The following is a 22,287-nucleotide window of genomic DNA, read 5'->3' as shown; positions in this document are numbered from 1 at the left end:
TAGAGTGTCGGCCTGCGGACTGAAGGGTCCCGGGTTCCATTCCGGTCAAGGGCATGGACCTTGGTGGCGGGCACATCCCCAGTAGGGGGCGTGCAGGAGGCAGCTGATCGATGTTTCTCTCTCATCGATGTTTCTAGCTCTCTATCCCTCTCCCTTCCTCTCTCTGTAAAATACCAATAAAATATATTTAAAAAAAAAAAAATTCCCCCCCAAAAGACAACTCTAGAACGAGATGGTCAGAAAGCTCTGCTGCCGCTTGGCGAAAGAATTTCAATTCCCAACAACCGCTACCGGGGTTGGCTGAATGAAAGGGAAAACACCGGATTTTTTTTTTTACTGGAATTAATTCTTCACGGTTCCACGTTACCGTATTTTTGAAGTTTGGACACGTACCCACGAGAGGGCCCACACGTGTGCGAACCGGGACGCCAGCCTCAGGCCGTCGCGGCCACGGGAGGAACGGGGACGGGGGGGGGGGGGGGGGGGAGGGGGCCTCGAACCCGGTCCCGGGAGCCCCACTCACCGCGGGCTTGTAGTCGATGTCGTCCATGGAGCGGAAGAAGTCCAGGCTCCGGGCGGCCGCCAGCTGGCCCGGGTCGCAGCTGTGCGTGCTCAGCGTGTCCAGGATCTCGCCCAGCAGGTCCATGTCCCCCGAGTACAGCGTCTGCCCTCGCGTCTCCACCGAGTCGTCGCTTTCGTAGGAATCGGCCGCGGCCTCCTCTCCGTCCTCCAAGGACAGCCTGCGGGGGGAGCGGGACGCGCTCTGGGGGCCGTGCGACCACACGGGCTGCGTGTGCCCCACCTCTCGCCCTGTCCCTTCCAGGGCCAGCTCGGCGGAGCAGCAAGAGGATGGAGCGCTGGTCCACGGCCCGGTTCACCCTGGGGGGGGGGGGGGGGGACGTCTAGACCAGCTCACAGGCGGGGAATTCCGAGCACCTGCGTTAAGAACATGCAGCTGGGCCCTGGCTGGTGTGGCTCAGTGGATAGGGCGTCGGCCTGCGGACGGAAGGGTCCCGGGTTCGATTCCGGCCAAGGGCACGTGCCCGGGTTGTGGGCTCGATCCCCAAGAGGGGGCGTGCAGGAGGCAGCCAATCCATGATTCTCTCTCATCATGGATGTTTCTAGCTCTCTCTCCCTCTCCCTTCCTCTCTGAAATCAATAAAATATATTAAAAACAAACAAACAAAAAAAACATGCAGCCGGGCCCTGGCCGGTGTGGCTCAGTGGATAGAGCATCGGCCTGCGGACTGGAGGGTCCCGGGTTCGATTCCGGCCAAGGGCACATGCCCGGGTTGCGGACTCGATCCCCAGTGTGGGGCGTGCAGGAGGCAGCCCATCCATGATTCTCTCTCATCATGGATGTTTCTATCTCTCTCTCTCTCTCTCCCTTCCTCTCTAAAATCAATAAAATATATTAAAATTAAAAAAAAAAAAAGAACATGCAGCCGGGCCCGGCCCGTGTGGCTCAGTGGTTGAGCGTCCACCCAGGAGCCAAGAGGTCAGGGCACAGGCCCGGGGTTCCCCACTCGATCCCCAGTTAGGGGGCGTGCAGGAGGCAGCCGATCCATGATTCTCTCTCATCATGGATGTTGCTATCTCTCCATCCCTCTCCCATCCTCTCTCTCTAAAAATCAATAAAAAGGTTTTTTTTTTTTAAAAAAAGTAAAGAACGTGCAGCCGGGAAGTCACCGGCGCCTTCACCAGGAAGCAGGAAAGCCGGATGTCACTCGGTCTGATTCTGTGGGACTTGGGACTTTCGCCTTCGGAATGGTAGACCGAGTGCTTGGGCCACGGGCTGGGGCCAAGTTCACGTTCGTTCCGTGTTTTCACATGGTTTATCCTTATTTAGTCGCCCGTCTTAGAGGAAGAATGCGTATTCCCTTGTACAGACAAAGATCTCACAGGGAAAAGCAATGTTTACGGGTCACGCCCTGGTATGCTAACATGGAGACGTCAAACCTACGCTATGATGATGACTACTTCCCTTATTTTGTGGTCAAATTCGTCTTCACCACCGTGATGGCACCCTAGACCAGCCGTGGGCAAACGACGGCCCGCGGGCCGGATCCGGCCCGTTCGGCTGTTCTATCCGGCCCGCGGAGCCGAAAGAGCGGAGGGTTCTCTTGCTCTCCCCTCCGCTCCTTTACTTTGAATGTATATTAGTTCACACAAACACTCCATCCATGCTTTTGTTCCGGCCCTCCGGTCCAGTTGAAGAACCCATGGTGGCCCTCGAGTCAAAAAGTTTGCCCACCCCTGGTCTAGACATCAGTCTCCCTGATCCCCCTGCCTCAGTCTGTTTCCACGGACGTGTCCCTGGTCCTGATGCTGAACCTGCCCCCTCCCGGGGCGGGCCAGGGTCTAACGTGGGTGGCTTCCTACTTTCCCTCCCACCGCATCCCCGACATCTCCGCAGGCATCCTTGCTTCTCACGAACAAGCTAGCCCAGGCCCTCCCTGCTCTCCCGGCTCCAGATTCACCCCCCACGAGACGGGTTAAGGCAGGGGTGGGCAAACGTTTTGACTCGAGGGCCACCATGGGTTCTTCAACGGGACCGGAGGGCCGGCACAAAAGCATGGATGGAGTGTGTGTGTGAACGAATATACATTCAAAGGAAAGGAGCGGAGGGGAGAGCAAGAGAACCGGATAGAACAGCCGGATCCGGCCCGCGGGCCGTAGTTTGCCCACGGCTGGGTTAAGGCCATCACAAGGGGGTGAAATCCGATGCCTGGGGGTGCGCGCTCTTGGAAGTCATCGTGTGTAACCTACAACGTCTGCATCAAGCCCCACGGCTGGGTGGGTCCTCAGAACCCGTTACTGACTTGCTGCTGCGGTCCACGTCCTCGTCCTTGTCCGCACACGGCGCGCCATCGTCCGGGCTCTTGAGGGGCCTGTGTAAGCGTACCTGGGGGAGGGACGGACAGACGGCGTTAGTAGGACAGCAAGTCTCCTTCCCAGTCACGTTTCAAGGAACGATTTGATTTGCAAAGGAACATTTTTTAAAAGATCGATTTCAGCCAAAACCGGTGTGGCTCAGTGGATAGAGCGTCGGCCTGCGGACTGAAAGGTCCCGGGTTCGATTCTGGTCAAGGGCACGTAACTTGGTTGCGGGCACATCCCCAGTAGGAGGTGTGCAGGAGGCAGCTGATCGATGTTTCTCTCTCATCGATGTTTCTAACTCTCTATCCCTCTCCCTTCCTCTCTGTAAAAAAGCAATAAAATATATTTAAAAAAAATAAAAAAAATAAAAGATCGATTTCAGAGAGGAAGGGAGAGAGAGAAACTTCCATGATGAGAGAGAATCATGGATCAGCTGCCTCCTGCACGCCCCCTATTGGGGATGGAGCCCACAACCCAGGCAGGTGGCCTGATTGGGAATCGAACCCTGACCTCCTGGGTCACAGGTTGACGCTCAACCCCTGAGCCACGCCGGCCGGGCGATCAGGAGCACTGTTAAAAGCAACCCGTGCCGAAACCGGTTTGGCTCAGTGGATAGAGCGTCGGCCTGCGGACTGAAGGGTCCCGGGTTCGATTCCGGTCAAGGGCACGTACCTTGGTTGCGGGCACATCCCCAGTGGGAGGTGTGCAGGAGGCAGCTGATCGATGTTTCTCTCTCATCGATGTTTCTAACTCTCTATCCCTCTCCCTTCCTCTCTGTGAAATATCAATAAAATATATTTTTTAAAAAAATAAAAATAAAAAAATAAAAGCAACCCGCATTCAGGGTTTTCAACGTTACCCAATCAATTTGATGAGCTGGGCAGGAAGGAGGGGAGAGTAAGGGGTTATTTATCTCAACGCTTACTCCACCGCACACTCGTAAACCAGGAACAAATGAGAGGACTGAACGTGTCTCTACGTAGCTCACCCACCCGGTCCGTCGTCCCTGCTCGTTCTGGGAATACGTGGCTTACAATCCATTCGATCAACACTCAAGCTAGAGAAAAACGGCAGCTTATTCAACACAAGCATCGCCGGCTTCCGACGTGAAGGAACCAGTTCGTGTCTGCGTTACCGGTTCTGCGGGCCCGGGACCCGCGTGCAATGGTTTCTGGGAGGCAGCAGACCCACGTCCAGGGGTCCTCAAACGTTTTAAACGGGGGGCCAGTTCCCTGTCCCTCTGACCGTGGGAGGGCCGGACTATAGCTTAAAAAAAAACCTATGAACAAATTCCTAGGCGCACTGCGGGCCCGGGACGCGTCGGCTGCTAAGCAGGACAGGCAGCGGCCCCCGGCGGGCCGGATCCATGTCCTCGGCGGGCCGCCTGTGGCCCGCGGGCCGTCGTTTGAGGACGCCTGTCAAGTCACAGAACCACCCAACTTCACGTCCTGACCACCCCCGGCTCCTCCTGCAGTTACCATTTCTGCCGCTAGATGGCAGACACACCCCAGCCAGGCCAAGGGCTGGGTCCATTTCAATTTATAAGGGGGTTAGGGAGTGTGTGTGTGGGAGTGGGGGGGGGGAAGAGGGTGGAGATGAGGGATACAGGCAGAGGAATGGGCAAATACGGTTTTTTAGACTTTGTAAAATCAAGATGCTTGTGACACGTGATGTGTTTGAAGGCCTGCTGTCTCCATTTTAGAGTTGGCGTGACTGAGGTTCAGAAGAAGTGTTACCTTGCTCACCCAAACTCCACAGCAAACCCCTGAGCGTATGCATTTCGGGCGCTAGGACTTGCATGCAATAACGTGAACTCTACGGAATTGTAACGGCAGCGACCTTAAAAAAAATGCACGCAGTTCAGAATCGGGAAAGAGCTTTAAGAGCACGCGTGTCATCGTTTTTGTCGGTGGGAACCGGAGCGATGCGTAGGAGACATCAATCCCGTTCAGATTATACTAAGATTCTATCAGCCCGGCCAGCGTGGCGTGAGCGTCGACCTGGGAACCAGGAGGTCAGGGTTCGATTCCCCGGTCAGGGCACAGGCCCGGGTTGCGGGCTCGATCCCCAGTGGGGGGCGTGCAGGAGGCGGCCGACCAACGATTCTCTCTCATCGTGGATGTTTCTATATTTCTCTCCCTCTCCTTTCCTTTCTGAAATCAACATTTAAAAAAAAAATAAATAAAAAATGCTTTCAAAAGACTACCCTGCAAGGTAAATTTTACCATTATAAATCATCTTTCAAGGAAAGAAAGCACTGTCTCGTGTGCCCACTAGAGGGCAGCCTTGTACCCATAACCGAATGCTGGGGGAGGGAGGTTGAACTAGAATCGTTTGTTGACATGCTGGAAATGAATATTATTTCAACAATTAAAAAAAAAAAACAACAGGGGAAATAGCTTTCTTTAAAATTAACCACGTGGCACCACTACTGTTCAATATTGGCCTTAAAAGAGCAAATTTAAACATGAGTGACATTCGTATAAATTAGCCTGACTCTATGCCATGGGAAGAGTGACTTTGGGACAGAGATGCTAAAAGGTGTTTTCATTTAGACAATTTTTCTTGGGCGTCTTTCAACGGGAACATGCTCACATAAGACACTCCAAACAATTTTTTTTATCGTCTAGAACAGTGGTCGGCAAACTGCGGCTCATTGGCCCCTTGAGTGTGGCTCTTCCACAAACTACCACGGCCTGGGCGAGTCTATTTTGAAGAAGTGGCGTTAGAAGAAGTTTAAGTTTAAAAAATGTGGCTCTCCAAAGAAATGTCAATCGTTGTCCTGTTGATATTTGGCTCTGTGGACCGATGAGTTTGCCGACCACTGGTCTAGAACTTGCTAACAGATTTCCTTATCACCTTCATTCAACATTTCAGCTTGATCCTAGTAATAGTGTGCTCATGACAAGTCCAAGTGAACAAAGTGCTAAAAATGTACATAAAAAAACGACAACAACAGGGTTTTTGTTTTTTTTTTTTAACTTATCACTATTTGGTTAAACATTTTTCCTTTTAGTTTTGCAAAATGTATATGAAGTACCGGTTCCAGTGACCTGGGCCACTTCCTTCCTACACCCAGGCCGCTCCCCCAGGTCACGGTGAGCTTTCTCCTGGTGACTGACTCTCACTTTTCCAGAGCGACTGGCTACGTCCAACCCAATGACCATGCTGTTTCTTTCTCTCTTTTTTTCTTTTTAAATAAATATATTTTTATTGATTTCAGAGAGGAAAGGAGAGGGAGAAACATCCACGATGAGAGAGAATCATGGATCGGCTGCCTCCTGCACGCCCCCCCGCTGGGGAGTCAAGCCCACCACCCCGGCATGTGCCCTTGACCGGAATCGAACCTGGGATCCTTCAGTCCGCAGGCCGAGGCTCTACCCACTGAGCAACACCGGCTAAGGCGCTTTCTTGACCAACCAAGCAAAGCCACACAACAGCCCGTGCGTGCCATGTTCTGGAATCTACTATGTCCCCTGAGCGGGAGGCGCACCCTCCAATGACATTCATTGTATTCCCGGCGTTCGCTGAGTTCCGATGAAGAAACGGGTGTCCTGACTACGATACCGTCGCCCACAGCCTAACGAGGCGTGCGTGGGCCACCACTGGCGGGGCTTTGGAGCTAGATAACTCAGAGAATGCGTCTGCCTTTCCCTAGAAAGGTCACAGGACGCGAATGACCTCTGCGTGGCATCTTAAAATATGAGATCCATGATCTGGACCAGGCACACGTGACTTCCACGTACATTCCTGAAACGTGAAATTACGAGGCCCATCATTTATCGAATGAGCTTGCGCCAGATCCCACCCATCGGAGGAGGAGGTACCCACCGATCCTATGTAATAAAAGCCTCGTATGCAAATTGACCGAACAGCGGAACGACCGGTCGCTATGATGCACGCTGACCACCAGGGGGCAGACGCTCAATGTGGGAGCTGCCCCCTGGGGGGTCAGTGCGCTCCCACAGCGGGGGGCGCCGCTCAGCCAGAAGCCTCACGGCTGAGCCTCTCCCGCCTTCGCTGCAGGCGGGCGGTAAGGAGCGAGGGGTCCCGGACTGCAAGAGCCCCGGATTGCGAGAGGGATGTCTGACTGCCCCCTGAGGGATCGGGCCCTAAGCCGGCAGGTGGACATCCCCTGAGGGGGCCTGCGAGAGGGCGTAGGCCAGGCTGAGAGATTCCCCCCACCCCGCCCCGCCGCTGCAGTGCACAAATGTCGTGCACTGGGCTTCTAGTGAATCCGTAAGGACTCGAAAAGGCAGCTACGTTTCCCCTGCGGTGCGCCTAACACCTTGCGTGACGGGTCGGACGCGGACCATCGCCTGATGATATCTGATGGTGCGCACCCCGCCCCTCCGTATCCACCGGGGAGAAAACGCCTCGTCTCTCAAACCTTCGCGAGCCTCTACGTGGAATACGTGACCCCACGTGGACCAGTTCCTGGCGTTACTCGTAGAAATGATGACTAGGAAACCCACGTCCACGTGTACACACCGCGTGTGGGTGAGCGTCTTGACTGCATTCCAAGGCGGGGGGGGGGGGCTATTCACCCACAGGGACCCCCTCCTCCCCGCCCCATTTCTGTCACTGTATGAGCGGAGAAACAAGCTTCCTTCACGCTGTCTACGCAGCTTCCGCACAACGGACCGGGTGGGTGGGTGGGAAGGAAACCGGGGCGGACGCCTTGGGGCCCGGCCGTGAAAGAGTTAAGAGCGATGCCTGCCAGGGCTTTCCGGGGCTTGCCAACAAAGAGCCAGGCCCTGCCCTTGCAGGAGCCGGGGGTGCGGTGTTTGGCTTGCTTGGGGCCATCCATCTGCTAATGTTGATGTGCAGAACAGCTAAGCTCCCGCCGAGAGTGCACGCGTCCTGCTGCTGCTGTGTGTGTGTGTGCGTGTGTGTGCGTGTGTGTGCGTGTGAGAGACAGAGAGATGCAGACACACACAGACACACACGCTAGTACTGGACTAAGACAGGCTGCTACGATTACAAATGCAGCCGCCTCTTCAGTGCAGACACATTCGACGCTGCTGTGTGTGTGTGCGTGTGCGTGTGTGCGTGTGTGTGCGTGTGTGTGTGTGTGTGCGTGTGAGAGAGAGAGATGCAGACACACACAGACACACACACTAGTACTGGACTAAGACAGGCTGCTACGATTACAAATGCAGCCGCCTGTTCGGTGCAGACACATTCGACGCTGCTGTGTGTGTGTGCATATGTGCATGTGTGTGCGTGTGTGCGTGTGTGTGTGAGAGAGAGAGAGATGCAGACACACACAGACACACACACTAGTACTGGACTAAGACAGGCTACTACAATTACAAATGCAGCCGCCTCTTCGGTGCAGACACATTCGACGCTGCTGTGTGTGTGTGCATGTGTGCATGCGTGTGCGTGTGTGTGTGAGAGAGAGATGCAGACACACACAGACACACACGCTAGTCCTGGACTAAGACAGGCTGCTACGATTACAAATGCAGCCGCCTCTTCGGTGCAGACACATTCGACGCGTCCTTCCAAGGGATGTCTCGTCCTCCGAAGACGCCACCCCGCGCCCACAGGTCAGCACACGAAGGCAGCCCCGCAGAGGAGATACGCCGTCCACATCTCGCTCCCGAAACCTACGGGGTCTTGTTCTGACATCGCGTGGATGACAGAAGGCCCGTGCGCGGCCGAGACGAAAACGGAGGGGCAGCTCGGATTCTCCGTGGACCCCACCGGCGGTGGGGGGACCCCTTCCCCGGGGCCCTGTTAGGCTGTGGCCGCGGCCATCCCCGCCCCCAAGGGGCCGGCCGGGGCTGTGCAGACGCGGAGTCTAATTGGGAGCCGTCCCCCAGACCTTCCATGGAGCCTCATCAACCACACGGGGAACAGCCAGACTAATTGGCACTCCCACGCCCGCGTTCCCGGGGGGCCGGGGGGTAGGAGACACGCCACCGATTCCGGCCACAAGCGAAGTCGCAGACGATCCCGGGGTCTGTGTATTCTCGTCCCCGGGATCCCGGTGGGGAAACTTGCCTTTCTTCGCTGCTAAGCACACTCTCGGAATGTCAATAATCGCCATCATCTCGTTCACATCTTTTGCAGAACAGATGAAAACGGGGTGTTTCAGCGACACAAGTCCGGCTGGAAACTGGGAGTGGAAGGCTCTCCCGGAGCTCAGACCCGGGGCGCACGGGGACAGCGAACAGGCGAGTCCAGATCCTTTATTTCGATAATTTCATTGACAACAAAATGACAGCCTCAAGGTCTGATAAACCAAGATGTTCCTTGATACAAGAGCTGTACATATACACACGGAGTGGCCAGATGATGATGATCCCTGAACGCATAATAATCTGGCCACTCAGTGTATATCCTATATAATAAAAGGCTAATATGAAAATTGTCCCCTCGACCAGGAGTTCGACCAGCAGGCAGGCCGGCCAACCGCCCATGTCCCCTCCCCCTGGCCAGGCTGGCCGGACCCCACCCATGCACAAATTCATGGACCGGGCCTCTAATATATATATATATATGTATTTGTGTGTATATGTGTATATACACATATACACACACACGCACGCACGCACGCACGCACGCACGCACACACACACACACTGAGTGGCCAGATTATTATGCGTTCAGAGATCATCATAATCTGGCCACTCAGTGTATATTTTGGTCTAAATGTATTCATATTGATTTCAGAGAGGCAGGGAGAGAGAGAGATAGAAACATCCACGATGAGAGAGAATAATGCATCAGCTGCCTCCTGCACGCCCCCCACTGGGGATGGAGCCCCCAACCCGGGCATGCGCCCCGACCGGGAATGGAACCCTGACCTCCTGGTTCCAAGGTCGACGCTCAACCCCTGAGCCACGCCGGCCGGGCAAGAGCTGTGTTATGTCTTTTCAAATCATAACCCGGGGTCTTCAAGTCATTCCGACTTAAGTGGAAACAGACAACGTTAGGGTCCCCGCGGCTTTAGTGACTGGAGGGTTCCTGTGTGACCCTGGCAAGCGGCTACCGAGAGGCAAGACAGCGAGCAGGTGCGCTGCTATGCGTGGCCAGAAGCGAAAGACGCGTGTCTCTGCACACCGACGGCTGCCGCGTCGTGAACGCCTATGGCCGCCACCTCGCACGCGCGCTCTCTAAGGCCTGCGGCATCCTGGGGATTGACAGGTGTTGTCATCGCATTTCCCAAGGGCCCGAGGTGAGGCTCGGGGACGCTGTGTTCTGCTCAACGCTAAAGGCTAGGACCTTCTTCCACGTCAGGCGTGTCTGGCTCTGAACCCCACACCCTGGTCCCTAACGGCCCCTCCCGAACCCTTCCAAAGCAAAGGCCAGGCAGCGGCTTCGGTACCCGAGTCCCAGAGTCAGTCTGCCCCCCCCGTCCCACCCCTGCTGCTCCGTTTGGCACCTGCAGACACGTGGGCCCCGGGATCCCTCCTTCCTGACGCCATCGCTGATTCTAGAGTCCGCCTTTCACCACCTGCAACTGCCCCTGGAAATGCTCCCCTATCTCCCCGAGGATCTCAACGTGCTCAGACCCTGATATCATTCTTCCACTCGGAGAGACGGGGGTAAGAGAACCCCTTTTCTTCGCATAAAAAAACCCGTTCCCCGCCGTACATATAACCCACGTGCTCCCGTATCGAGGCAGCCCATGTGCAAAAGTTAACTTTTTAAGAGGCAGAAGCCTGAGACGGATAGGAATTGAACATCCTGGTAATAAGGGGAGCAAAACTGAGATGCCGATCGCAAACCCGTCCGTCGTTTACGGGTGAGTGAATGTCTCCCAGCTAACGGCGGAAGCCAGACCAGGGTGCTACAGTGGTGGAATCCTCATCATCACCATCATCATCATCATCATCATCACCATCATCATCATCATCATCATCACCATCATCATCATCATCATCATCACCATCATCATCATCATCATCATCAATCATCATCATCATCATCATCATCATCATCATCTAACATTGTTAACTAGTGATTTAAATATAGTTCGTAATTTTTAAATTTTTTTTTTAAAGAGAGGGGAAGGGAGAAGGAAAGAGCAGAAACACGGATTGCTGCCCCCTGCGCGCCCCCTACGGGAGGCTCGAGGGAGGGCCGCCGTACCTGGGTGAGCCTGCGCTTCTCCCGGCTTGCCCCCCGGTCGCTGTGGTTGTGCACGGTGTAGACCGGAGCGTACCGGACAAAACCGGAGCCAGCCCCGTCCTCGTCCTCACTCTCCTGCGCGTGGGAGAGAGACAGGAATGATTGCAAGACGCTCCCCGGAGGACTGACGGACGCTCTTGGGTTCCGCAGCCCAGGGTCCGACACGGACGTAAGTAACAAGACGACACTTGGAACTGTACGCGTGAAAGATCTATTTAGGAAACTAGGTCCCCCTGCCATTTTCCTGTATCGGGAGTGAATCATTCCCAGAAGGTTCTCCCTTGGGAGTAATTTGAGTAAAATGGGTACAAGGATCCTTCACTCTCCGTCGCGACCATGAACGTTTTGAGTGGGCCCTGACCGGTGTGGCTCCGTGGATAGAGCGTCGGCCTGCGGACGGAAGGGTCCCGGGTTCGATTCCGGTCAAGGGCATGGACCTTGGTGGCGGCCACATCCCCAGCAGTAGGGGGTGTGCAGGAGGCGGCTGATCGATGCTTCTCTCTCATCGATGTTTCTAACTCTCTCTCCCTCTCCCTTCCTCTCTGCAAAAAATCAATAAAATATATTTAAAAATAAAATAAAAATAAAGGACTCGAGGCGGCTTTAAAAAAAAAAAAAGTTTTGAGTGGGATTCTTTTTCTCCGAAGGTACAATTTCAAAACAGAACAACTGATAAAAATCTGCCGAGATGGAATATGTAATCAGATCAAACAGACATGCACGGAGACACATAACTATTCCTATGCATGCAATGGTCCTAGGTTCCAATACACACCCTCAAACACGAACGTTTGTCAATGAAGAACAAGCATAGTTTAAAGTAGCTACTATTGGAAACGAGCTTATCGACCAAAAGAGGGCATTCATGGCTTACTTCTGCACCCCAAATCATCATCGTTTAAAAAATGATGAGCGTCACCCAGCCGGCGTGGCTCCGTGGTCGAGCATCAACCTAGGAACCAGGAGGTCACGGTTCCATTCCCGGTCAAGGGCACATGCCCGAGTTGCAGGCTCCCTCCCCAGTCGGGGGGCGTGCAGGAGGCAGCCGATCGATGCTTCCCTCTCATCATGGATGTTTCCATCCCCCTCTGCCTGTCCCTTCCTCTCTGAAATCCATAAAAACATCTACGTAAAAAAAAAAAATTTTTTTTTAAAAAAACACATAAAAAAATGATCAGCTGGAAGCAAAGCATTTCGGTAGGGAGCTATAGCGAGGCCGTGAGCCTTATGGAGACAACACGTCCTGGGAGAGCGTCTCTGAAGCTCTCCGCAGCCCTGTGATAAAATATGCAAGCGATAAAGAGCGCGTTTCCGTGGGCGCGCACAGAACGGCAGGCGGTTTTCAGGGGGCGTGTGAGGAAAAAGCCATTCCTGAACCCACGGCTAAGCACCCTTCAAACGTCGCTCAAAAAACCAACATCCCGCGTGATCGGCGAGGTCTGCGCACCCACCTTTGGCGAGCGGGAGGAGGAGGGGGCGTACCTTGGGTTTGAGCTTACTTTTCACTTCCTTGATGCCCTGCTTGGCGTGGCTCTTCGCCTGGAAAACAGGAACACACGTGTCGGCTCAGAACGCCGCCTGCCTGCACCACTTAAAGAGCGAGGACCCACACCCGGGGTGGGCAAACTTTTTGACTCGAGGGCCACCAGGGGTTCTTCAACGGGACCGGAGGGCCGGAACAAAAGCATGGATGGAGTGTGTGTGTGAACTGATATAAATTCAAAGTCAAGGAGCGGAGGGGAGAGCAAGAGAACCGGATAGAAGAGCCGGATCCGGCCCGCGGGCCGTCGTTTGCCCACGGCTGACCCAAACCCTGGCCGGTGTGGCTCCGTGGATAGAGCGTCGGCCTGCAGACTCGGTTCCATTCCGGTCAAGGGCACACGCCCGGGTGGCGGGCTCGATCCCCAGTGGGGGGACGTGCAGGAGGCAGCCGATCCATGATCCTCTGTCACCAGTGATGTTTCTATCTCTCTCTCCCTCTCCCTTCCTCCCTGAAATCAATACAAATGCGTTTAAAAATAAAAGGAGGAGCCATCGTTAGCTTTTAGAAATAAAATATCCTCCCTGTACAGTGATTCCGTTAGAGCACTCGGGTTTCTTTTGTCCAGTGTTATTTCTGTGTGTTTTTCTTAGCATCGTATTTAAAAGGGAAGTAGGGAATATTCTAGACCCGTGGTCGGCACACTGCGGCTCGCGAGCCACAGGCGGCTCTTTGGCCCCTTGAAGTGTGGCTCTTCCACAAAATGCCACGGCCTGGGCGAGTCCATGTTGGAGAAATGGCGCTAGAAGAAGTTTAAGTTTAAAAAACGTGGCTCTCGCCGAAACCGGTTTGGCTCAGTGGATAGAGTGTCGGCCTGCGGACTGAAAGGTCCCAGGTTCGATTCCGGTCAAGGGCATGTACCTTGGTTGCGGGCGCATCCCCAGTGGGAGGTGTGCAGGAGGCAGCTGATGGATGTCTCTCTCTCATCGATGTTTCTAACTCTCTATCCCTCTCCCTTCCTCTCTGTAAAATATCAATAAAATATATTTGAAAAAAAAAAACCAAAAAGAACAAAAACGTGGCTCTCCAAAGAAATGTCCATCGTTGTCCTATTGATATTTGGCTCTGTGGACAAATGAGTTTGCCGACCACGGTTCTAGACCGACAGGTCTCTCGGCTAAAAAAAAAATGCCATAAAATTTTATCGGTGGGATTTTTAAATACCCAGGGGAGACTCACGTATTTATAGGCTGTCCGCATCGCGGGGGTCGCTTTGGTCATTGCGGAGTTGAACAGGGCCCCCCCTTTCTGCAAAGGAAAGACAGACACTCATTTTCAGATACCGTTGCCCAGATGGCCCCGGAGACAGGCACAAGTGAGAGCGTAGGAAAACAGCGTCCGTCACAGGCCCGACGAAGACCTACCAACCAGCCACGAGGAGAGAGACTCACGGATCGGCGGCCTCCTGCACGCCCCGCACGGGGGACGGAGCCCGCAACCCGGGCCTGTGCCCTGACCGGGAATCGAACCGTGACCTCCTGGTTCCTAGGTGGACGCCCCACCCCTGAGCCACGCCGACTGGGGTCACCTTGGACGTTTAAGCCTACTGCGGTGATAACGAAATCATAAAAAAGAAATCACAGCCCTGACCGGTGTGGCTCAGTGGATAGAACGTCGGCCTGCGGCCTGAAAGGGTCCCAGGTTCGGTTCCGGTCAAGGGCATGTACCTTGATGGCGGGCACATCCCCAGTGGGAGGTGTGCAGGAGGCAGCTGATGGATGTTTCTCTCTCATCGATGTTTCTAACTCTCTCTCCCTCTCCCTTCCTCTCTTTAAAAAAAATCAATAAAATATATTTTTAAAAAATATAAAAGAAATCACAACTGTTTTCATGTTGGGCCATCAAGTCTCAATTTGTGCAAGAGGGCTTTATATATTTGAAAAAAAACCCCACATATTAACAAAAAACTGTTCCGGAAAGGATAGAAGTCCCACCAAATCTCACTATTCCACCCAATTCCTTGTTTTGGGATAGAATTCACCGGGGCAGTGAAATCTTGCTTTTTTTTCCAAAGAAGCCATCTGCCTCCGGACAAAAGCTTTGGAAATCGTACCCATAATGACAAAGCAAACTATAAGCATAAAACAAAGATGTTTAAATGTGAGAACATTAAACACGTTGAAAAGACCTCCCATCAACCCCAGACTTTGGCTGACCCTAACCGACAGAGAGAGAGTGGGAGAAGAAGAAATGCGGAAAGACTGTCATTACCTTGACCGTATGTACCCATTGCTGATACGACCTCGGGCTTCCTGGAAGAGGCAAAAATAAGGCGTCAGGAATATCTGAGCAGGAGTAAACCCATAAACCAAAATTTATCAAGAACGAGGATTGGCCCTAACCAGTTTGGCTCAGTGGATAGAGCGTCGGCCTGCGGACTGAAAGGTCCCGGGTTCGATTCCGGTCAAGGGCATGTACCTTGGTTGCGGGCACGTCCCCAGTAGGGGGTGTGCAGAAGGCAGCTGATCGATGTTTCTCTCTCATCGATGTTTCTAGCTCTCTATCCCTCTCCCCTCCTCTCTGTAAACAATCAATAAAATATATTAAAAAAAAAAAAAAAAAAAGAAGAACGAGGATTGCCAGGAATGTAGCAAGCAACGTTGACTTTTCCGCACTGGGGTGGAAGCAGCGAGGGAATACCATGAGAAAGAAGAAACTGTTCTCATGCTTCGAATAGTCATCGCCTTTCTTAAGCACAGACACTTTTTCTTCACTCACACAGGAAGCCAAGACATTGAGACATGCTGCCGTCCTTCCTTTGTGAAGAGTGTCTTCAGAGGGGGAAATACCACCGCTCTTTCGAAAGCCAAGATGCCCACATCTTTTAAAACGGATGTTTCAATGTTTCGTCTCTCTTTTATCTTTTTTTTTTTTTTTTTTTTTTGCCTCTTTAACACCATCAGGTTCATTAAGATAACATTCCGGCCAAAACCGGTTTGGTTCAGTGGATAGAGCGTCGGCCTGTGGACTGAAGGGTCCCAGGTTCGATTCCGGTCAAGGGCGTGTACCTTGGTTGCGGGCACATCCCCAGTGGGAGGTGTGCAGGAGGCAGCTGGTCGATGTTTCTCTCTCATCGATGTTTCTAACTCTCTATCCCTCTCCCTTCCTCTCTGTAAAAAAATCAATAAAATATATTTAAAAAAAAAAAAAAGATAATATTCCGAGTGGATAGGATTAAAAAAACAACAACTATAAGGATACTGAGAAATGCAGAGGACCTTGAGAACCAGAAAGATTCTGTTTGGATGGATGTTCGATATTAATTTTCATGGGCAGCAAATGTGATTTCAATGCCATTCACCTGCAGCTCCCGTTGGAAAATAATGTCCCGCTGAGAACCCACATGTGAGACATTCACGCCGGGAAAAGTGTAGCGGAGGCGGCTTCGAGGCCGCTAGTCCTCACAGCTACTGGCAAGCTCAGAGACAGACAAATCCAGTCCTAGTAACACCAGTGATCACATACCCGGCTCCAAAAATGGTCATTTAGTCAATAAGAGGGTATCAGAAGCCACACACCTCACCGGAAGGAATGTTCTATACCAGGGGTCCTCAAACTTTTTAAACAGGGGGCCAGTTCCCTGTCCCTCAGACCGTGGGGGGGCCGGACTATAGTTTAAAAAAACAACTATGAACAAACTCCTATGCGCACTGCGGGCCCGGGACGCGTCGGCTGCTAAGCAGGACAGGCAGCGGCCCCCGGCGGGCCGGATCCATGTCCTCGGCGGGCCGCCTGTGGCCCGCGGGCCGTCGTTTGAGGACGCCTGTTCTATAGCAACTGACTGAGTCAGGTTTCATCTGCCTTCCTGGTTGTTTAATATTTTTAAATATATTTCTTATCGATTTCAGAGAGGAAAGAAGAGGGAGAGAGAGAGAGATATAGAATCATCCATGGTGAGAGAGAATCCTGGATCGGCAGCCTCCTGCACGCCCCACACTGGGGATGGAGCCCGCAACCCGGGCCTGTGCCCTGACCGGGAATCGAACCGTGACCTCCTGGTTCATAGGTTGGCGCTCAACCACTGAGCCACGCTGGCTGGGCTGCCTCCCTGGGTGTTTAAATGCTTAAGAAAACAAAGTCCCAACAGCTACCCAGGGAGTATCTGGTACAAAGAATCCCTAAAACAGTTCATCTTTTTAAAATTGAGATATTGCCGAAACCGGTTTGGCTCAGTGGATAGAGCGTCGGCCTGCGGACTGAAAGGTTCCGGGTTCAATTCCGGTCAAGGGCATGGACCTTGGTTGCGGGCACATCCCCAGTGGGAGGTGTGCAGGAGGCAGCTGATCGATGTTTCTCTCTCATCGATGTTTCTAGCTCTCTATCCCTCTCCCTTCCTCTCTGTGAAATATCAGTAAAATATATTTTAAAAAATAAAAATAAAAAAATAAAATTGAGATATTACTGACACCAATAACATTATGTCTGTAGCTCACATTCAGCCCTTTCCAGTTCTCAACTTTTTTTTTTTTTTACCTACATTACATTATTTGAGTTGTACTTTTCAACTCTAAAATTGGTAAAATTGGGCCCAGCCGGTGTGGCTCAGTGGGTTGATCGTCGACTTATGAACCAGGGGGGTCACGGTTCCATTTCCAGTCAGGGCACAGGCCCGGGTTGCAGCTCGATCCCCAGTGTGGGGCATGCAGGAGGCAGCCGATCCATGATTCCCTCTCATCATTGATGTTTCACTCTCTCTCTGCCTCTCCCTTCCTCTCTGAAATCAATAAAAATATATTAAAAGGAAAAAGAATCTGGAATTATGTGGCGCAGGGCAAACAAGAAATCCCTAAGAAAACTGCTTAAGATGGTAGGAAAACATACTGTATAATTAGGTAGAAGCCTGTTTATATATAAAAAAAAAAAATGTCTAAAGGATGCCTGTCTCTTTAAATTTCGTGCTTTTAAGATCCAAGGCTCCTATTGGCACAAAATTGAAGAGACAAGCACATTATTCTTTGAAAACGTTCTTTTTTAAAGGCTGTTTTTCTCCTTAAAAAAATGCATCTGAATGCCAAAAATAAAAGAAAAAAGAAGAGAGAAAAAAAAAAAAATCCCCGAGACCTTCTGTTCAATAACAGGATTATGGGAATAATCAGCATTTTTTGAGGAAATTCTTCACATTGTTCCTGTTCATCAAAACAGCGATTTTCTCACACTCAAGGACGGACTCTCTCTCTGGTCTGCACCAGGCCTGTCTCTCCTAACGTATCTGTTTAAATTCCAGTCGTTTGTGGTGTCTTATCCCCAAACGCGTAAATTCGTCTAAATTGTTTGGTGCGGCCAAAAAAATGACACTAAAACTGATGGTTAGTTACCACCCTTTCAAATTCCTCCGCTACCTTCATCAGCCAGAAGGGAAACAGGACTGCCCCCCAGCGTGGCTCAGGGGTTGAGCATCGACCTGTGAACCAGGAGGTCACGGTTCGATTCCCGGTCAGGGGCACATGCCCCCGGGGTGCGGGCCGATCCCCAGCAGGAGGCGTGCAGGAGGCAGCCGATCCATGATTCTCTCTCATCATGGATGTTTTTCTCTCTCTCTCTCTCTCTCTCTTCCTCTCTGAAATCAATTTTTTAAAATATATTTTATTGATTTTTTACAGAGAGGAAGGGAGAGGGATAGAGAGTTAGAAACATCGATGAGAGAGAAACATCGATCAGCTGCCTCCTGCACGCCTCCTACTGGGGATGTGCCCGCCACCAAGGTACATGCCCTTGACCGGAATCGAACCTGGGACCCTTCAGTCCGCAGGCCGACGCTCTGTCCACTGAGCCAAACCGGTTTCGGCTGAAATCAATTTTTTTTAATAACTTTTTCTAAATATATTTTATTGATATTTTACAGAGAGGAAGGGAGAGGGACAGAGAGTTAGAAACATCGATGAGAGAGAAACCGATCAGCTGCCTCCTGCACACCCCCTACTGGGGATGTGCCCGCCACCAAGGTACATGCCCCTGACCGGAATCAAACCTGGGACCCTTCAGTCCGCAGGCCGACGCTCTGTCCACTGAGCCACACCAGTTTCGGCTGAAATCCATTTTTAAAAATATATCAAAAAAAAAAAGGAAGAATTCAAAACCTTTTGCATTTTCAAGAACAACACAGTGGTCGGCGTGAGGTCGCACTGAAAACGCAGTCTCCAAGTCAGGTGCCCGCTATCCCCCCGTCCTTGTTTTACACATGAAGACCCACAGTGGAAACGGCAGGAAACGGCAGGGGCTGGCCCTCCCGCGGAAAAGCCACCTGGCCTCGCTCCATCGCCGGGGAGTGGGGACCCCCTCGCCATCCAGCCACATGAAAGGCTCCCCGTTCCCCCCTATTACTGTCACCCATGTCACCTTCCCTTCCAGTGGAGCGGCCAGCCCCACAGTCACAGAGATAATGAGACAGCACTTATGTCAATACCCCACAGAAGCCTCCAGCAATTTGTCCATGAGCTCACAACGCTTTGCTTGTCGGAGGTGGAAAGTAAAAAAAAAAAAAAAAAAAAGTCTTATTTTAACATGAAAGTTCCATTGAAGCTAAATTCTTCCTCCCCCTTGCGCGGAGGGGAGCAGGGAGGTGGGGGACTCCGGGTCCGGCACCTGCGGAATCAAGTCCACTAAGTTTTCCCCCCAAAAAAATAAGTGCTTTCAGGGAAATTCTGTGCTCCCTTCGGGCCAAGGCCCTCCTGCACGCCCCCTGCTGGGGATCGGCCTGCAACCCAGGCATGTGCCCTTGACCTCCCGGGAATCGAACCGTGACCTCCTGGTTCCTAGGTCGACACTCAACCGCTCAACCGCTGAGCCACGCCGGAGGGGCAGTCCTGTTTCCCTTTTAACGAACAGACGGATGACTGCAATGGCTTTTCTATGTCCCTGATGCAAAAACAGATCTCATTTAAGAGTAAAATTCAGCCGAAACCGGTTTGGCTCAGTGGATAGAGCGTCGGCCTGCGGACTGAAGGGTCCCAGGTTCGATTCCGGTCAAGGGCATGTACCTTGGTTGCGGGCACATCCCCAGTAGGAGGTGTGCAGGAGGCAGCTGGTCGATGTTTCTCTCTCATCAATGTTTCTAACTCTCTATCCTTCTCTCCGTAAAAAATCAATAAAAATATATTTAAAAAAATAAAATAAAATTCAACGTGGGGACATCTGTAGAAGAGTGCTATTTGTCTTTTCACGTCTCTCTTTTTTTTTTTTAATGGATTTTTATTGATTTCAGAGAGGAAAGGGGAGAGGGACAGAGAGCAAGAAACATCCATGATGAGCCCTGGCCGGTTTGGCTCCCTGGCTAGCGCATCGTCAACCTGCGGACTGAAGGGTCCCGGGTTCAAGTCCGGTCAAGAGCACGTACTGAGGTTGCAGGCTCCATCCCTGGCCCTGGTCAGGATGTGTGCGGAAGGCAACCAATCGATGTTGACATCTCTCACACGGATGTTTATCTCTCTCGCCTGTCTCTCCCGTCTCTCCCCTTCCCTTCCACTCTCTCTGAAAAAAAATCAATGGGAAAATGTGCTCGGGTGAGGATCAACAACAGCAAGAGAAGGTCAAGACCTCTACAAAACAGACTCACGGAACAATCTAGAAGCCATGCGGCGTTCAAACCTTTCTTTCCAGAGGGCACTGCCAGGTACCAGGTCTATCGCATGCTTCCTGGGCAGCAGCACCCCGGGGACTTCCTAGCACCTCGGGGACTTCCTTCCTCCTAGTGCTGGCCAGGAGGAGGGCAGGGAGGCCAACGCCTGCCTCTCTGTGTGTGCGTGTCCAGAAATAGTGGGTGATGACCCAAACCATTGCCCCTACGGGAGCCGATCCCAACGCCGGGAGTCACGGAAACCGGCAGAGGAAGTAGATGGCGTGGCTCCTCGGAGGCGAGAAGATGCCTCTGACACGTCACCAGTTTAGGAGGCAATGACGGGGGATCAAGTCGCTGCTACCAGACACAGGGGGTAGATGGAGCCTTTGGAAGATGGATCCTCCTCGCCCGGGACATCGTCTTACCTCCAGAGAAGCCCCCGGAGGTGATCTCCTCCTCAAAGACGTCGGAGAACCCCTTTCCTGAGTTCAGCTTCGCCAGCCGGCCGTCGATGAACTGAAATGTAAGAGAGTCGGATGGGTTCATTGTCAAGGCTCGCCTAAGATTAAGAGCTTACTTATATCAAAGACAGGAACAGCAGACACTCATAGAAACTTAAGTTATGCGCACACACACACACACACACACGTAGGTATGCACACACAGACACGGGACAAGAAAATGCTCACAGGATTCAAACAACCAGGACTCAGGGACCGCTACTGCTGTTCATTATCTACACTAATAAAAGAGAAAGATGCAAATTGACCGTACCTTCGTAACACCCACCAGCCAATCAGGAGTGAGTATGCAAATTGACCAAACAAAAATGGATGGTTAATTTGCATACACAGGCACAGAGTGGCCGGGGGTGGGACGCTTGCGTCGTCGCCATGGCGATGATGCAGGCGTTCTGCACCGCCCAGCTGCTCTGGCCCTCTGGGCAGCGTGGGAAGGCGGAAAGGTGGCTCCGGGCTGGAGCAAAGGCAGTGCCAGGAGCCAGGGGAAGGAAGACCCATTCTTGCATGAATCTTCGTGCATCGGGCCTCTAGTTTAAATATAAATGCACAGACTAGCTCACGCGTGGGGATTGGAAACTGCAGGAGGGCCCAGCAGGCGTGGCTCCGTGGTTGAGCATCGACCTAGGAACCAGGAGGTCAGGGTTCGATTCCCGGTCAGGGCACAGGCCCGGGTTGCGGGCTCCATCCCCAGTGTGGGGCATGCAGGAGGCAGCCGATCCATGATTCTCTCTCATCATGGATGCTTTTATCTCTCTCTCTTTCAAATCAATCAATCAATCAATCAATGAATCAATCAATCAATCCACATATGGAAAGGGCAGGAGGAAAGACCCAGGCTCTGGGCAGCCTGCTCAGTGCACAGGAGTCTGCACCGAGGCCTGCTGACCCCCCTCAGCCTCCGCGTCCACAGTATCCGCTCCGGGCGCAGCTGCAAACCTTACATCAACTTCACCGGGCGTATGCGCTCCAGTGCACAGTCACTGACACCGCGGACAACCAAGGAGTGTCCGACCCCTGTACCGTGGAGGTCAAGTTCATCCAGCAAAACCCAGCACCTTCACCTGAACCATCCTGTCCCAAAGCATAACGCAGCAGAGGTAATGCGAACCGCTTACCCACTAGTACACCTCCCTTCTTTAAAAATATACTTTTCTCGACTTCAGAGAGGAAGGGAGAGGGGGAGAGAGAGGGAGAAACATCCACGATGAGAGAGACGCATCCATCGGCTGCCTCCTGCACGCCCCACCCTGGGGATGGAGCCCACCACCCGGGCCTGTGCCCTGACCGGGAACCGAACCGTGACCTCCTCGTTCCTAGGTCAATGCTCGCCATCAAGGCTGGGCTGTTACGTATAGAATTACTCATTCCATTCTCCCTTGGATCGGAGGCAGTCAACTTCTTTTTTTTCTTTTTTTTTTTTTTTAAATATATTTTATCAATATTTCACAGAGAGGAAGGGAGAGGGATAGAGAGTTAGAAACATCCATGAGAGAGAAACATCGATCAGCTGCCTCCTGCACACCCCCCACTGGGGATGTGCCCGCAACCAAGGTCCATGCCCTTGACCGGAATCGAACCCGGAACCCTTCAGTCCGCAGGCCGACGCTCTATCCGCTGAGCCACACCGGTTTCGGCAGCAGTCAACT

General features: G+C 52.5%; 1 protein-coding gene across 2 annotated transcripts in view; it reads right to left on the bottom strand.

Annotated features, from left to right (window-relative positions):
* The window catches only part of DENND1B (DENN domain containing 1B), a 112,212-nt gene that overhangs the window by 5,963 nt on the left and 83,962 nt on the right, over window positions 1-22,287 (bottom strand). For both annotated transcript variants that reach the window (XM_080651118.1, XM_080651117.1), the window contains 7 exons: window positions 20,546-20,636; window positions 14,777-14,817; window positions 13,745-13,813; window positions 12,508-12,564; window positions 10,987-11,100; window positions 2,823-2,905; window positions 524-740 (listed from right to left, as the gene is read on the bottom strand). In XM_080651118.1, coding sequence (XP_080507244.1) covers window positions 524-740; window positions 2,823-2,905; window positions 10,987-11,100; window positions 12,508-12,564; window positions 13,745-13,813; window positions 14,777-14,817; window positions 20,546-20,636 — 672 coding nt within the window. The remainder of the gene's footprint in view (window positions 1-523; window positions 741-2,822; window positions 2,906-10,986; window positions 11,101-12,507; window positions 12,565-13,744; window positions 13,814-14,776; window positions 14,818-20,545; window positions 20,637-22,287) is intronic.

The sequence above is a fragment of the Plecotus auritus genome (genome assembly GCF_963455305.1).
Source record: "Plecotus auritus genome assembly, chromosome: 14".
Taxonomy (NCBI): Eukaryota; Metazoa; Chordata; class Mammalia; order Chiroptera; family Vespertilionidae; genus Plecotus; species Plecotus auritus.
Note: the sequence above shows the minus strand (reverse complement) of the source record. Positions and strands in the feature narration are given on the sequence as shown.